General features: G+C 36.4%; 1 protein-coding gene across 4 annotated transcripts; it reads right to left on the bottom strand.

The window, feature by feature from the left end:
* Nucleotides 1-4555: 4555 nt before the first annotated feature.
* Nucleotides 4556-17169, bottom strand: klhl8 (kelch-like family member 8). 4 transcript variants are annotated; one of them, XM_059358400.1, is made up of 12 exons: nucleotides 17080-17169; nucleotides 13260-13479; nucleotides 12884-12945; nucleotides 11579-11744; nucleotides 11148-11468; nucleotides 10750-10936; nucleotides 10298-10441; nucleotides 9297-9408; nucleotides 8157-8325; nucleotides 7913-8072; nucleotides 7239-7440; nucleotides 4556-5948 (listed from the first exon to the last, which is right to left on the bottom strand). In XM_059358400.1, exons 2-12 carry the CDS (start codon nucleotides 13455-13457, stop codon nucleotides 5825-5827), a joined length of 1845 nt encoding a protein of 614 aa, XP_059214383.1. In that variant the 5' UTR covers nucleotides 13458-13479; nucleotides 17080-17169; the 3' UTR covers nucleotides 4556-5824. The 4 variants fall into 4 exon arrangements, with proteins under 4 accessions (XP_059214383.1, XP_059214384.1, XP_059214385.1 ...); XM_059358401.1 differs by lacking the exon at nucleotides 17080-17169 and adding an exon at nucleotides 16774-16927; XM_059358402.1 differs by lacking the exon at nucleotides 17080-17169 and adding an exon at nucleotides 14148-14195.
* Nucleotides 17170-18677: the final 1508 nt, after the last annotated feature.

The raw sequence follows: 18677 nt of genomic DNA, 5'->3' as shown, positions 1-18677 counted from the left end.
TATTTTAAGAATTTTATATATATTTAAAATACAAAGATCCACTACTATTATTATTATTATTATTGTTAAAATAAGTATTGACTTATTTTTACTGTACCATCATCATCATTTTTATATTTTTTATATATTATCTATATTTTTATAACTGTGTATTATTTTACTCTATTTTTTATTTTATGTTTACATACTATTTTGCTCTTTAAAACTGTGTTGCTTTCACTTTTTTTGTTTGTTCAATCTTTGTATTTTGTTGTTTTAACCTCTCTATACTGCCTTGCCTTAAATATGGATTTATGCAGAAATGATACATCATTACAGAGATTACAAGATGTAATAACATCTCACAGTCAGCAAGAATAGTACAATAAAACCACTCTGATTACTTTTCATGGTTGATAAGTTTAAAAAGTTGCCCAGTTGATGAGGTATGTCACAAGCTTGTGAATCATTTGAATGCCCATCAGTCGTAAAAGTCCCATGACAGATCCACAGTCCAGCCGTTTCACCCCACTCTCATACAAATCTTGCAGGTAATGTTTGACTTTAACAACTTTAAAACATTATAGAATCACATGTTTTGCACGCATCTGTAATTGGGTTGAAAGACCTCAAGAAAAAAACACCACTGATGCAAAGTTGAACAGCCTCACAATCACAATCTCTCCATCTGAAACATCAGATACCAAAAACAGACATTGTTCAGTTTATATGTAGACTGTTAAAATATTCTGATTATTTCAAAATGTATCACACTCCTCTGCCAGTTAAACAATTTCTGAACTATAAAGACAATTGTTAAAAAATGTTTTAACATAATCCAGTGTCGAAGAGACACTTTCTTTTTTTCTTCACGTTTAAACATAAGAAACTGATTTTTTTTATTGAAGATTATAACACAAAGTAGTAGAAGCAACCAAGATCAGTTGATAGTTGAAAAACAAAGGACTAAACATTTCAAAGTGTCTTGAACAATACCTTTATTTCTTTTTTCTGATAAAGGCGACTATTAATCGTATGGTTCATGTCAACAATATATATCAGTTTTTTGTTTTTTTTAAATAAATAAATCAAGTAAAGAGTCTGTGATATCAATGAGTGACCATATTGCTTTTATTACTTTTCCCCCATTATTTTAACTGTGAAAATGTAATCCTTTTTTTCTACCAATTTTTTAAAAATTACTTTTAGATTCAAGACAAGATTCTGGTTCTCAAAATCTCCCTACCACCTCTGGTCTGCACATCATGTGCTCCATGAGCATAAAATGTGGATATTTTTTAAATAATTTCTTAAAAATACAGCAAAAACCACTTAAGTAATGTCCTCAAAAGCTGCCTCACATCAAACCATGCATAAAACCCCACAACTTTTAGTTGATATTTCATATGATTCTCCAAAGTAAAAATACTTGTGACTTTATTTTAAAGATTTAAAAACTCAAACGAGTCCTTGCAGGTGAAGGCTTTGACCTTCCTGTGGTCAGCATTGTTATACATTTCACTCTCAGGGGTCAGGTGACAAGAACTACAAATGAATGTAAAAAGAAACTTACCACAAGCAAGAAGAGCCGCAAAGCTGAGAAGCTGCAGAAGCATTCTCTGTCTTCTGTCCATTTTTATTTTTTGCAGTTTTTTCACCTTTCAAGGTGTGTATCTTTGCATCCTAATAGCTTTAAGTTTCTCCTCTGAGTGCTGCAGACTGTGTGTGAGTGATGTGATCTACCTCCCAGTTATCAGACCTCTGAGAATCGACTCTGTGGCTCTCCTCTTTTCAGCATCCGTCCAGGGTCCAAAGACTGGAAGCAGTAAAACACAGATGACAAACACTCGACCTCTTGACTCTTGATTTTGTTTTCTTTACAACCTGCGGTAGCTTGCCACCAAATAAAACTTAAATGATTAAAAACAGAGTTGTGTATTTTGATTCCACAATGTGTAACAGTAAGAACAAAATATTAGAATAAAAAAAACAAACAAAAAACAAAACAAATGTGACAATGCAAAATACATGTATCTTTTATGGTAATAAATAAATAAAAACAACAACAACAACCAAAAAACATAACAAAGATGGAAATGATTATATCCTCCTACATTACTTCTTGCTAAATTAATAAAGAAATAAAATGCACTTACCTCATAAGAGGCTGGACATATTAAAGCCCATAGACCCTATTTCTGTACTTTTAGGTGAGACGGGGGATCTTTAGTTCAGCACTGTATATTGAGTTCTTCTAGTCATAAATCTGCAATAAACATTGTGTTTTCTTGAGGTACCTATTCATATTTGGAAAGTGGATAAGGGTTGAAAACATTATGTTGATGATGACAATTCAAATGGCAATTTTGCCTCATAAGTTGTTGCAACAATTTTGGTTTGATACAATTTGTTACACAGGATTGGTGCTAACCTAAAACATTTTTGCCCTCTAGAAAATGGATAGAGATAGACAAAAATACCTCCAGAATACAACATTAAGATACTAAGACCCTGAGAAACACCACTGAAGATTTCAGGCTGTCTTTTGGGTTTAAAAACTTTAGACATTTTGGAGATTTCTTCATCAATTGCATTTTCTGGTGATTGGATGGTAAGCACTTCTATTTGTAAACTGCTGAGAAACCCCCTTATTATTAATATGCCTACTAAAGCCAAACATCCTCTGATTCACATCAGGTAATAACATACAGGGAGGTCAAGTTTTAAAAAAAAATGCTCTCATTGCATTGAACTGGCTACCGTGGGGCCTAACTGAAGTGTCTCAGGTTTCCAGTGATACCCAATTTATGTTTAGGGACACCAGTATGCCGAAACATTGAAATACAAATAAAACATTTATATTACATGAGAACCCCTGCATTTTCATTCAGATATCTTGAGGTCAGAGATCAAGGGACCCCCTTGAAAATGTCCATTTCAAATTTTCCCTCACCATTCAGCCTCTTATAGACAGTAATGTTATGATTAAAGCATTTTTTGTGTCATTTCATTTTTCTGAATTAATAAGGGTTGAAAATGGTGGAAATTCTGTGGGTCATATCACACAGATTACAAAACAATACAAACCTTCAGGAGGTCATACAAATACTTTCTTTAACATCACATACTATGATGATATGTAAACAATCTGGAGAATCTTTAACACGTTTATTGCCCATAACATTACATTTCACTGTGTCAGATGTGATGAGCCCAAACCCATAACACGTTGGTAATGGGCGTGGGCTCATCATATCTGACACAGTGAAACCACAGAGTCCAGAAGGCCTCATTTACAATAACCACATGTCAACTGTCAATAAACTTTATGCAGCCAAACCTCTGCCTCCTGTTACTGTGTAACTTGGTTATTGTAGGTTGTTACAAAACGATAAACGCAAATTTGATATCAAATTCTCATTCATTTGTTATATTACTCAGCAGACAGAGACATCAGAATTGGGAAAACTTCTGATTCCTACATTTCAGAAAGTGAAATTTAATCTATTTTAATTGCATTTTTAACTATTATTTTTTGGCTTCAATGATTATGGAAAAACAACAATGAAGATTAAAATGTAAAAAGTGAATATCTTGAATCAAAATGTAACCAAAAATATATTTTTTACTTTCAGTAAGTGCATTATTACATATTTGATCAAATTTATTTAGGTCAGACTTATGTATATATATATAAATAAACTACTGAACATTTATTAAATATATATATATATATATATATATATATATATATTAATATATAATAAATGTTTAGTGGTTTTCTGTAGATTGTGGAAGGGAATTAATGTTAAAACATAGTTTATCTTATTTATTATTTTTATATTATTTATTTGAATGTACATTTTTTTAAATGTACGGTATATTTTTGTATTATTTATTTAAATATATACATTTATCTCAAAATTAAATTTTATTTTTTAGTCTTATATTCAAATTTCAAGAAAATCAACTGATAGAAACACCTTTTCTATGTTAAACAAACATAGAAAATACTTAAATTAATTTAAATATTGACAAAAATTATTGTGATTATGCCATAATCAAGCAGCCCTTACTTTAAACTTGATTGCTGAAGGGTTGTTGTTTTTTGCGCACAGCATATAGTCATTACTGACTGGAAGGCAAAAGTTCATAAAATGTTGCAGGAAAAAAAGAAGGAAAAAAAGTTCCACCAATAAACTTTACGCAACTTTATTTTACGAATTTATACCAATACCATGTAAACAAAAAGCACAAGATGGAAGCAGTTGGGAGGAGGAAGAACAACACAAAGAACAATAAAGTTTACAAAAGACTTACAAAAGAAGTTTCTGGCTCATTGTGTAGAAATGATGTACCAGGTTGATAATATGCACTAGAATGAATACCGGCAGAATGCAAACTGTGCAATATTATATGTATATTTCTAGTATAAACTGTACATAACATTTGTTTTAAAGTCAGCCTATTCTGAAAACTGTTGCCAGAAACATTTTTTATAGATATGGCAGTGTTAAATAAACATCTTAAAACTTATAACATGAATTATAACATGAAAATCTCCATTCAGGACAAAAATATACTCAGACTTCACATCTAATCTAGGAAAATAGTGCACAGCAATGGATTAGATAGTGTAGTAAAGGATAATACCAAAGATACACCTATATTATTATACAAAATGTCCATATATTAAAATATAATGCAACCATCTGCAGAGACAAACCTCAGCTGCTTCTCATACATATCTGAAAGGATTTCTGACAGTCCAGCTATCGTCAAACACAATTCTTGAATTTGAATAACTGTCCCTGTCAGTTCGAACACATCTCTGTACAATAATGAAAAACTGAAAAAGAACTGGAGAGGTGCGCCGTATTGCTCTGATTGGTCCTCGACTCTCAGGTTTAGTGTCAGGAAGGAAACCGTTCTCTACTCTGAGGTCAAGGTAAAGGTGGTAAATCGGGATTCAGCAGGCGTTTTGCAGCTTCTGAGAACAGCTGACGCACACGTTTCGTGTTTGGCACTTGCAGCAGTTAAATTCCTCCGACCCGTCAGCTCTGACTGATTTATCCCAATCAGCCTTAAATGATTGTTCAAACACAATTACAGGCAAATCTCAGCTACAACTGCTGCGAAACAATCCAGCTTAGATAGAATAATTCTCACACGCACCTTTAACAACTTCTCCTCGAACAGATGCTGTTACTGAACTCAGCATAAGATCGCACAAGTCTTGGAAATGTATTTGACATCTTCACACCGCGTTTCAGATTGACTGATGATTAATAACCACACGCGCTGAACTGCAAAGAAGGTGTTTTGTTCAAATCTCTCACAAAATCAAAGGTAGAAATATCTGAAATGCGTTCATACTGGCCTATTATACAGTCCACATTTATAATGTGCAGTTCGCCTAGTAGTACTGAATCCAAACTCACGTCTCATTCTCGATGTTAGTATTAAATTCTAATAGGCTCAGCTATTATGTTCCCTTAAAAAAAACTATGTCAAGGCAGTCAAATAGCAGAAAATACAGTACAAAATACTACATCACTGATTGCAAATAACACCAGCAGGAGTCAAGAAAAACGCCTTTAATGTGTCGTTTCATGCACTTCAAGTCAGTCCCTAATATTCCTCGATCACTGTGTGCAAACTGAGCACCAGCCTGAAAGTGATTGAGGCTGATGTTCAGACAGTTGTGACGGTAATGAAGCTGCTGGGGGGGCGAGATTCACTCCGTCACCGTTTTGTGTGCTTTGTGTTACGTGCTTCTGTGCAGTGATGAGATCTGACGGGGAGCTGGCAGTCAGCAGTCACCTGGTAAGGAGCGGGGCGGCGGTCACATGCAGTTGGCCACGTTGCTGGAGCCCTGGCCCACGTCCCTGATCTGGCTGACGTGAGACGAACAGACAGCGACTCCGGCTCCGGCGCGGCAGTGAGACACCGAACCCACCAGCTCCCATCTGGACAGCAGAAACATTACATTACATTACATGTCATTTAGCAGACGCTTTTGTCCAAAACGACATACAATAAGTGCATTCAACCTGATGGGACTAGACATAGACCACAGGAATCAAGTAAGTACAGAACTTTAAGAGCTAACTGTCATTGCTACAGGAGTGCTATATGTTAAAGAATCACAACAAAACTGTAATAAGACGGAGTGACAGTCCCAAACAATGCAGCAGGATTTTTGAGCTAGGTCTGTATATGCAAAATATAAACTGTTTAAATCAGAACAGTGTAATTATTTAAGTAAGAGTGTGTTTCAGGATCAGGAAAGAAATATAGCACCAGCTTCAAATGTGCGCTGCTGTCCAGGGTAATATTAACTTTCATCCAGTTTTTTTTCTTCTTTATTCCAAAAAAATCTAAATATAATTTCTATTGCACATAACCTTCAATGCTTTACATACTTCCTTGATCTATTTCAAGTTATTTGTCTAATATTTGTCCCCCTTTCTGCTGGGTGCAAAGAGTCTGAGTGTCTTTGTCCTTATTGCTACAAACAGAAATTCTGAATTTATTTTGGAAAATGGCACAGTAATCTTTAATCTGGAATATTGTTTTTTCATATTTAACTCCTGTTGTGCAGTGTGCATGTAACAGGGTTTAATTGTTTTTAAATGAGCATTGTGTTGTCAACAGGTGAATGTTAATTAAAGTTTGTTTCATACGCTTTTCTTCTTTAGCTACTATTGTAACTAACGAGCAGAATTCCCTGCTTTACCTTGCCGTCAGACAGCCCTGATTAAGTTTAAGAGAACTGAAGCTGCTCTCATCAAAACTACCAGACTCCATTTACAAAAACAGCAATTTTACCTCGTCTTGCCTGTGTGACTTCGGTGAATTGGAACTCACCTTTAAAACAGCAAAGTCTGGTGGCTTTGTAGAGAACATAGATGGATATAACAACTTCAGTTCCCCGTTAGAAAGGTAAAGTAGTGAAAATATTCTAAATGTAGCACACACAAACTGTTTTTTAGGTGCTGAAAATGTGTTTAGTTGTTTTTCCCGTCCACAGCAGTACATTGCTTTGCTTCTGTGTCAGAACTCCTGCCTGCTTCTCTGTAGTTAACAGACTGATTATGGATTAATACCTCATACAACCACACTTCAAAATATCCAAACTATCCCTTTAAATTATTGCACATACAGGCACAAGTCTGTATAAGACTTAATTAATCTAAATTCCCACTTTGATATGTTACAAACACATCATATTCCACTGTCTTCATTCATGTCCTCACCTGTTCATTCGAGGCTCAAAAGCCTCCACCGTGTTCAGGTAGATGTTCCCATTGTGACCCCCGACTGCAAACACTCTTCCCATTACAGTTGCGACCCCGACTCCCCCACGTGGCGTGGTCAGCTCAGACACGTACTCCCAACGGTGCATCCGTGGGTCGAAGCGCTCTACAGAGCTCAGAGGCGAATTGTCATCAAATCCACCTTTAGGAAAGACGAGAGAGAAAGTTTGTTTTGTAAAAAAAGTTTGAGGGTCACACAGGACACTGATATTACATGAAATAATTACATGCTCAGGTGAAAGAACCACTAACACTTTTATTATGTTGCTGTAAAGAGATTTAATGTTAAAGAGCTAGTGACCAGGCAAAAAGTCACAACAGATGATCTTAAAATTCAAGTGGCACAATAAAAAAGCTCATCCTCACGCTCTGTAAATCAGTTACCAGATCGTTTCACAAAACGTGAACTTTTGTCTTCCCTGATTCACGCATTTGTGTGTAAAATCATAGGGTGTGTATGTAGGAGGCTTGTGACCTGGGTGTATCAAATACAGAACTTCAAGTCACAGCAGTAAAATCACATGTGGACAAAATACATCCACAACTTATGGTTGAAACTAACAATATGACTCTGTTAATAGATGATTATAGGTGGTTAGAATTCATCTTCTCACCCACTACATAGAGGCAGCCATTGAGTTTGCTGACTCCATTCCCAGCCCGTCTCTGGCCCATCTCGCTGACCTCCGTCCACTTGTTTAGGTGTGGGTTAAACCGCTCCACGCTGGACAGCGACGCCACGCCATCGTTGCCTCCCACAGCGTACACATAACTCTGGCAAAGAGCGTAAAAGCAGTGAAGCCCAGAGTAGATTTCACGTATCAGTCACAGCTGATTGGCCGTCTTTAGCGGTCTTACCCCCAGTGCCACAGATCCCACTCCTCCTCTGGGTGTGTTCATCGGAGCCACGGCGCTCCAGCAGTCGCTTTCGATGTCGTATCGCTCCACGTCGTTGAAGCACGAGTTGTCATCCAAACCTCCAATAGCGTAGATAGGACCTCCAAGAGCTGCCAGGGCTATTCCCCTCCTGAGAAACACACATATTGTTATTTAAAGCAGCATTGCTGCTATTTATCCAATACTCCAAGCTCAGTAACTACAGCAGATAGTGAAGGTGCACTGGAAGTATTTAGGTTTCAATCTGTTTTTCTGAGCATATAAGAGCTAAAAAAATTAAATTTCTTAAGTCCAAAGGAGATAATTAAATCAGAAATTTAGGATTAACAGATCAACAGCAGAGTTTTAAACTCAGACTAACAGCTGTTGGAGTGTCAAGGACTATTAGGCTTTCTTTACATTACATATTTTAAATTACTTTGGTCATCTTAGTGGATTTGGCCTCTGAGACAATCATCCTACTGGCTCTGGCTAATTTTAGTGATAAGATTAAGATTAAGATTCCAGTATTAGTCCCACAATAGGGAAATGCAAACACTGCATTTGACCCATCCTTTTTGAACACACCATGCTTAGCAGGGGACAGCACATTTCTGGGGGTTGGGTGCCTTGCTCAATAGCACTTCAGTCCTTGACCAGTCAGTCCTGGGATATGACTCCACAAGCCCGATTCCTAACCTCTAGGCCACAGACTGCCCAAATACAAAAATAATAATAAACAATAACTTTTAAACGGTCAAATAGTGACAGTTTTAAGGCAGAAAATTGCAACTACAATTCAAGTGTGTGAATTATTCCCTGTTGTGGAAGGCTGTTGTGACAATTCTGCTCAAACTGAGAGATCACATAAGAAGATGTTTGTAAAAATGTGGCTTTTTAACATTACTACAACCAGCCAGCACCAAATAATTTATTTATATTTTGGTGATATACACGACAAACCAAGAAAGACTGTTGTCTGGAGAGCGATTTTTGTGTGAAAAGCACAGGCTTAGGAAAGCCAAAGTGGAGAGAAAAAGCAGCTTTTTTAAAATTAAGATAGCACCATCTTTCAGAATATAAGCCAAAGAACATGTTCAGTATATCACAGTATCTGTGTACCTCTTTGTGTTCATGGAGGCTTTCATCATCCATTTGTTGGTGAGGGGGTCGAACATCTCCATGTTCCCTAAGTGTTCGTTACCATCATGGCCCCCAACAGCATAAACCTTACCTAAGGAAACCACCATCAGACAGATGTGAGGATGAGTCTTTATGATCAAGTGTCAACAGTCATTACAAATGATTTTCCATTTATTTCTTATTATTTATTTCATATTGACAAAATCACCATTAAATATTTATTTGTATATAAACAAATGCAATTGTTTTAGTGTTGCTGTACACATTTACATTTAGTAAATAATTCTTGAATCTTTACTTCATATACAGACAAATGTACTTGTTATTTATCTGGCTGCACTAGTTTTAAGATTTCTGCTGGTTCTATCCGTCTACATATTTTTACTCGTAGGTGAATTTTTCCTGTTTTGTTGGCTGATACCTTTGCTTATCTTAAGTAATATTCCCCCGATTTTATTGCCTTTGTTTTTTACAGCTGACTTTGTGCAGTGCATGGTTCTTGATACTGTGACAACAAACTAAGGCTTGACTCAACTTTCAGATGGATACTGCAAAAAAATGACTGATCCAAATATTTCTTTTTCTAAACTATCTTAACAAAACTCAAATATTATGGTTAAGAAAGTGTCTATATTGTATACCCTCAGTAGCCAGATGTAAATAATAGAAACTCCCTGTATCATGTGATACAACATCACAAACTGAAGCGTCTGAAATGACTACAAAGTTAAATAAACGTTTCAATATTGTTGAAAACTGAACATCATAACCTTCAGGAGTGGAGGATTTATTGAAAGACTGTTGTATTACACTGTATACATTTAAACTAAGTGTACATAATAAACTGGCAACTAACTGTATAACATGTTATACTATTTCCCTGTACTTTTTAATTGTACAATTTAAACCCAAGTGCTTAGACTTTCCATGTCGCTTCTTTTACTTTCTGTAGCCATATATATTATTTATAACCTTCTTACCTCCCACAGATATTACACCCACGTGTCGCCTCCTGCTGTTCATTTCAGGACCAAAGAACCAGCTGTTTTTAGTGATGGAGTAGCACTCGATGCTGCGAAATGGGTCACCGGAACCTCCTCTGCCACCCACACAGAACAAAACCCCTGAGGAAATGAAAGGGAAAAAAACCAAACCGCTGGTAAAGTGGAAGAACACACATCAGACATTATGCCCACAGAACCATAGTATTAACATATTTTAAAAAGATATACAAAGATATGACAAAAATTCTATAAACAGGGAATTTTTGTGAATTTGCTAATGTGTTATGAGACACCCAGAAAGACATTTGGTTTCATAAATGTAGCTGTGTATTTTTTAGGAATATTAGAAAAAGAGTTGAAGGTTTCTTCAAATACAATAAAATCAGTAGTTAAATGTTCAAAGCCAAACACTGCCATAAAAGTATTACCTGCAGTGTGTTTCCGGGGTATAGTACGGACTGTATACTCAAAGTCCAGTACCACCTTGTTGCTGAGGTGCAGGTGGTAGTTCCTGGCTTCGTCCATCAGGTCGCGACAGCTCAGGTTACCGTTAATCATCTCGTCTTTAGCCACTGTTCCTGTCAGGAACTCTACAGGTAGCAGAGGGAGGCGCACCTGAAGGAGAGACCAGCACACACATTGTGTCGTGGTTGTAAAAGTGATTACATGAAGCAGTAAACATATATAACACATGCAGTTATGTATCTAAGCCTTTAGATAATCAGTAAAGCATAAAAGACAAACAGAAGTACTTACAAACACAAATACAAAACCTTTGGAGCTATCAGACATCACCCTATAATGCTTTTAATGTCTTTACTCTAACCTGAGACATGATCTGGTCCAGCCAGGCCTCGTGGTGCTGCGGGTTTGCTTTCAGCCATTTCACAGCTGCATTGTACACCTGCGTCTCCGAGTGAATATTGAGCTCGCTGGAGGACAATAATGTGCGCAGGTGCTGGGGCGACACGCATGTGAAGTCCTCACACTCCACTACCTCTGTGAAGTGTTCGCAGGCGTAGCGGTCGGCCATGTCCATCAGGTCCACGCGGTTATGGCTCTCAGCGAAGGTGCGAACCGCCAGGCAGTTGGTCGGGTGAAAGTGGGCCTTCATGTACTCACAGCAGGCCTTCGCCACCAACTCCACCTTTAATTCAAGCAGTAATAGAGATATTCTGGAGAAATGCAGAACCTCTTATTGAAAAATAAGGAGAATAAAATGCCTGCATGGCTTGTTGATTGATTGCATTTGTTTACCTGAAGGATGCAGGCAGCATAAAGCAGTGGCTGGACATTGTCCACAGTTAATGTGAGTTTGGAGGAGTAGGCAAAATGCACCAGGTCCTGAATGGCATCACCGTCAAAGTCTTTGATCTCTATCAGCTCTTGCTTAGCCTCAGACATCTCTGAGAGGAACATCGCCCTGAGGACAGAGGAAGAAGGAGCCACTTAGAAAAGAAAAAGGAGAAACACCTTCCACAAAGCTTTTTGTCCTGCAAAAAGATTTAAGTATTGTAGAAATGTTGTCCTGAAGCTTTCAAGGGACTATTTCACTGGTGTCCATGGATCAAGTTTTGAGGCCCATACAGGGCATATATTGTTATTTTATACTATGGTATTTTTTCAAATACCACATGTTCAAACTGTTCTGTTTCTTCCACCCAAATGTTAATATACATAAGGGAACAGAAGCATCTTTATATTGATAATGTAACAGAACATGATGGAACCTTACATTGAGGCTTAAGACACTTATGATAGACACCTTTGAAATGGTACATTTACAGACTCACATGACAAACTTTAGAAACAAAACTCAACAACTGACTGAAATTATGGCAACATTTATTTTGAACACGGTTAATGTAAATTTTTTTAGTTGTTGCCATGCATTCTTTTCTTACTGCCCGCAGTACTTCCTGGTGCATGAAAGGACCTGAGGACACTCAATGCTGCCCTTTTATCTGCCTGTGTGAAATGTGGGATGTAATTGTACTAAACCAATCTTTCTTTTATTCCTCTTTGTTTCAGGGCTTATGGGTAGAAGTATTATTGTAGAATATGTATTACCATGTCTTTTTAAGCCTGAAATATTTGAGTGTTTTGTATACATTAATCATGAATTAATATTATTTGCCTAAAATGGTCTGTTTCAAAGGGAGGAGGTTAGGGTTTATAATATAAGTATTGCTTGCTTATGGTAGTTGCTGGGGGACTGCTGAGCTGTGCTGACTTGCCCTTGTGGAAAAATTATTTTCCCACTTTAAATTTCTTTTTTATGTTAGTTTCCCTTACAAATTGGTTTTTGGAGGAATTTTTCCAGTCTGCCAAACGGGAACCTACCCTCACTCTGAGTCAGACTGTGACAAAAACTATCTAGCATGTAATATTTGGCTTTAAGAAAACAAAATTATAAATTCACAGCTTCCATTGAAACATAATGAAGATTAAATACACCCACTAGTAAAACTAGGTACTTTTATCTGCCTGTACTCCACTGAAAATGTATTTTATGGGCCCAGTTAGAACGAAAAAATATAAATATATAAAAGTGTCTCATACCTGAAGTAAGGGATCACACAGGCCAGCACTAGCTTGTGACATGGTATCAACCTACTGCCAACCTACAAAAAGAGACAAATACAAAATATATTAAAAAACAAGGCACATCTGTATTCACTATTATTAATAATATTTATATCTATCTATCTATATCTATATATATATATATATCTATATATATATATATATATATATATATATATATATATAGTTTGTTTAAACAGCCTGTACTGTGATTTTTGCAGCTTTTTTAGGGAATGGAAATTAATCTAACCACCACACTCCACTCATAATATTGAATAATTAGATCAGCTGAGATATAAATATAGCTCAGACAAATGTTTCTCTTCATTTGAGTCTGGTCCGAGTGACCTACCTTTAGTGTGACGTCACAAAGCTCTCCCACTTCATAGAAATGCCTGAGGGAGTTATGGAAGTCCTTCCAAGCCTCATGAGCCTCAAAGACAAAAGACCCATCAGGCTCGCAGTCTGCTTTCGGTGCTCTGTTTCCAGGCCGCTTCTCCTTGGGCTTCAGCTGCTTGGCATGTTCTGGCACCACATCCCCTGGTGCCATAGCTGGCTACAGGTAACTACACCTGACATGAGAACATTTCAAGAATAGCTTAATCAATGATAATAATAAAAGTAAAAAACCCTGATTTGTTTAGCACATTTCATACAAGAAATGCAGCAAAAAAGTGCTTTACAATAAGGGAATTACATGACATAAATAGACATGAAATTGACATAAAAAGGGATAGAGTGCCATCATTTATGTAAAATAAAATGTTTTAAAAAACATACTCAATAACAGTAAAAAAAAAAGAGAAAAAATACAATATTAGAGGGAAAATAAAACCTACTGATCATTGATAAAAATACAACAAAAAAAGAATTTAAAAAAGTTTAAAATATTGAACTATTGTTAGTGCCTATATTTGTGTCAGCAGTGGTGAAGATTTGAGTTTTTAAGAGCAAAACCTGAAGTGCACTCTCTACCTAGGTCTCTCAGGTGATAAATAAATAAAAAGAACCTATTTTTTCCTGACAGACAAACAGACTCACCACCAGTCTTGATTACACTGAAATAAGCATTTCAATCAAAAGCATCAACAGAAAATAAATCCGCAACAACTGATATAAAATATTGTTGGATTTGGAGTGTTTTGAACACATCTTCAATTTTGGGTACTTGCAACTGGCATTTTCATAGTCCGAACAACAACAAGCTATGACATAAATTATGAATAAAAAGAATAATTACCCAACCCTAATGATAAGCACAGAAAACTTTCACTTGCTTTGACTGCATCATGTAAGAATAACTTGCTGTCTGAAACAGAAAGCCCAACTCAGTGCAAATAACATTCTGAAGGCTTCAATGAAGGGAACAAAAGGGAAATTAGTGGCGGGGGACACTGCCTGCCAGCTGAGCAAGTTTGGTCAGTATTTCTCCCCCTTTCAGTGTCACTTCCTCTTTACTCATTCAGCAGAGACTGGAGCCAAATGTAAAAAAAAACAACAGGACAAGCAGATTCCTCCAAGCTAACATGGCACACCACGCAGACAATACTGTGCAATAAAACCCATAAAAATTCCTACCTATTGCTGATTCGGATGAAAAATCTCCACAGTTGGTATGTTACACAGAAACCGAGCAGACAGACAGAGGCCAAAGCTCCACCCACACCTTACAGATGATGCAGTGTCTCTCTTTTAAGCTACGTCTCTGACACTGAATAGACTCAGTGTATCGCCCCCTCATCACTAGTCCTCTCAGCTATAAGAGCAGAAACATCAAGTCCCATCATATGCACTAGTGATCAAAGGCTCTCTTTCCACTTTTGTTCTACTTTGTAGGTCCTGGATCGACTTCATCTTTGAAACCACATGTAGGGACTTTGTAATATCCATTTAAATCAACGACAGATTCAGGGAACGCTTTCATGGCCTAAAGATGATAACATCGTCATGCTGTATTATTTATGAGGAGTGAGAGAGTCAATAATTTAACAAAAGAGACGTATTGCACAACTGCTCGACTCTGCTGAGTACAAACTGGAAAATAAAAGTGGCAACAGCATCCTGTTTTTGAATGCATACATGTTATTCTCTGCATCTGTGTACAAAAGGGCCTCCCATAAAGTAACCAGGACACCACATCAGGTACAGAGGTACCCAGAAGACCTGCGTGCACTCGTGAGAACCTACTGTTGTCAACTTAAATCACTTCACCCACTTCCAACAGCATGCAGTAACTACATTTAATGCTTTGCTTCTGTGGTGTGCCCTTTGATCAGAGTATTGTTTGTGACAGTAATTACCTAACTAATGAGCTTACTTCCTGCATACTGACTATATTTCCCTCACCACCTTTTAAGAGATTGTGGATAAGGCAAGACTGATAAAAGTCAAGGGAACCTTTTATTATGTAGTCAGCTGAAAGTACATTGTGCATTTATTTCACCTTTTGTTGTATTTATTCACATTGCATGTCACACATGCACTTTTTATAATTTGATCTTTGCACTTCAAAGACCTTGTTTATCAGATCGTATAAGCAGCACCACAGAATTGTTTTGTGTGGTTTCATTATCAATTAATCTGCTGATTCTTTTCAACTATTGGGTCTATAAAATGTCTATTGCAGCTTCTCAAAGTACAAGGTGATGTCTTTATCTGTCTTGTTTTTACAGTCCAAACCCCAAAAGCTAGTTTAATATGATATATAACAGAGTAAAGCAAGAAATCTCCACATTGTTGAGTCTGAAAATAGCATCTTAAGCCATTTTTGCTTGAAAATCCCCAATAATTATTTGATTATCAAAATAGTTTGCCATCAATTGACAAATTGATTAGTATAGTTGATTGATTGTTGCAGCTCTACTTGCTGTCTGAAAGTGGTGCATCTTTAGTCCTAATTAACTAAACTAGTATGGCTTCCCCCTCTTAATGAATTACTTGAATTAGTAGAGAAAGATTTCTTCTTCTTGGTACGCTTTCCTGATTGTTTCAAGGGAAACTCATCCGTGAATTAAATCCACTAGTTGATAAGAAGAAGACTGATAATTTATTTAGTTGACGGCAGTCCTACAAACCAGCCTTTATTTCTTATCTATTATGTGCCAAACATGTCAATTAGTCAAGTATAAAAGTGTGCAGGCTACTTGTTCTTGCACGTCTGAAATGTGCAATAAGGTCACCCATGTGTGTGTAACAAAGGGACTTTAACAGCTACTCCTGGAACAATACCATATCAAAAGAAGAGCTAATGGATGCAGATATTTTAGATAAATTCTATGTCGTCACACTATGATAATAATCGCATTTTTTTGTCAATTTTTTTTTTTTGTCTAAATCATCTCCTCATGACGCCGGCCACCTTTGGTGAAATCACCTTCATCCCCAGTTGATCAGATCATGTGATTTTACCCTTTTAAGATCATCACTTCTTTGACAATTTGCCACATTCATAGACATCAGATAAGAACCCAGCAAAGAAGAGCTAGAGGGAGATTGTTTCGTTATCAGTCAATAAATGTCATATGTTACACTTTCTGTGAAGTTTTTGCGTTTCCTGCAAAACTTGAAAAAATTAGTTAGGCGATTATTTTAACAGGGTGACGATATTGTAACGTTTCTACAAATAACACTCATACCTAGCTAGCTGCATCTTCAGATGCCATCTACAATTATATTTGACGTCTCAATATGTTACTTTTAGGGTTTGAGACCAAAACCCAGTCATGGCAGGTAAGTAAGTAGCTACATAATTTCCGACTCAACAACTGACAGAAAGCTGAGATAAAAACCTAAAACATCACACACAACCACACGTCAACAGCCTGTGAAGACAAACTGGGATTATGGTAGTTGAAATAGCTGCATACCGTCGCATTTTTTACGTTGAATGACATTTTGATTTTTCTCTCTGAAACCAGACAACATTTATCGACTCTAGAGAGGGCGATAAAGCTATTTAAGCTAATAACAGGGATGAGATTAACCTCAACGGTTAGCTTGTTTGCTAACAGTAACTAGCAGGCAGACTAGCATTCCGTGTGCGAGCTAACGTTAACCTTAGCGGACAGGCAACGGGAACCATTTAACGGAAAACACTAAGCGTATAAGGGTACAGATGAGTGTGAAACATCGGATAATCGTCTCGATCAGTCAAAAGTGTTTAATTTAGGTACCTCATGTCGCAGCAAGAATAAAGATGCCGGTGTTTCATTGAGCGGAATGTTTTGCATTGGCACGTTTGTTGTGATTCCAGGAGCTTCATGGGTATTGTAGTTTTAAGGCGTTACCTGAACTATAGCGGAACTAACAAAATAAAAACAATAATAATAATAATAATGATAACGATGATAACTATTTATATACAAAATTACAAAGTGATTCAAATATAATGAAGTAAGACTGGAGAAAATAAAATTCAAATTCAAATATCGTCACCCTGTTAAAATAATTACCTAACTCAATTTATCAAGTTTTGCAGGAAACACAAAAAACGTCACCAAAAATGTAACATATGACATTTATTGATCATTTCACTCAAAAAGGATGTAACAAAGGATGGCTATTGGCATAGTAATAACACTGTGTGTAAATTATGTAACTTAAGAGAAATAAATGACTTAGGCAATTTATTGAACATGCCTTTGTGACTTAAGCAAGATAATGGTAACACTTTATTTTGAAGGTGTCTACATAAGAGTCACACAAGCCTGTCAGGAACATGACATGACAAGTATCATGAGCATTATTGTTACTTCAAAGTGTCATTAATGTTCATGACACATCCCATGTCATGTTTATGACACGCTCATGTCACTCTTATGTAGACACCTTAGAGTAAAGTGTTACCAATATTAGTGTCAACAATAAAACACTGATAAACTAAACTCATAACTAAACAATCTCCCTCTAGCTTTGCTGGGTTCTTATCTGATGCCTATGAATGTGGCAAATTGTCAAAGAAGTGATGATCTTAAAGGGGTAAAATCACATGATCTGATCAACTGAGGATGTAGGAGATTTTACCATAGGTGGCCGGCGTCATGAGGAGATGATTTAGGCAAAAAAAAATCAATTTTGACAAAAAATGACTTAGGCGATTATTTTCACAGTGTGACGTTATCTGAAGCTGATTAGCCTGACAGCTTCATCAAAGTGTAAAACACTGTCCAATGTATTTATATAATTAGTTTGGATTGGGACTGTATTTATTCATTTAAACTGCACATTTCAACCTATATTCTTATTTATATATTTTTTTATAATTTATCTCTATATTTTTCTAAATATATAGTATATCTATTCTACAAAAGAGGTTGGGAATCAAAAAGTATTTCTGATTCTGATTAAAATAAGGGCATGCAGTAATGTAAAATGGGACTTGCTTACTATTTATTTGTGTATCCAATACAAAGGAACAAGTACATGATCAGAACAGACACCCGTCTCTTCTCTCTTACCTATCACATCATGATTTATTGAAACTTCCCGTCTGTGAACATAAGCTCTAGTAAATAACACCCACAGGTTCAAAATAAGGCACTAAACCAGAGTAATGTGCAAAGTAAGGAAATGTAAAACTGCAATTGCATTGTTATATAACTATATTGGCCATTTAAATCTTTGCTGAAATTACACATTAACATCACCTTCACATCCCGATTGAGTTCTATTTACTGTATACATCAGTGCAGCGTCTGCATATTTATGCTGTAAACACAAAGCAGAAATCTTAAAAACAGAACATTAATATGGACAGATTTGATACCCATAC

This window comes from Centropristis striata, chromosome 19 (assembly GCF_030273125.1).
Source record: "Centropristis striata isolate RG_2023a ecotype Rhode Island chromosome 19, C.striata_1.0, whole genome shotgun sequence".
Classification (NCBI taxonomy): Eukaryota; Metazoa; Chordata; class Actinopteri; order Perciformes; family Serranidae; genus Centropristis; species Centropristis striata.
The sequence above is the reverse complement of the archived record's forward strand: the minus strand, read 5'-3'. Positions and strand labels throughout refer to the sequence as shown.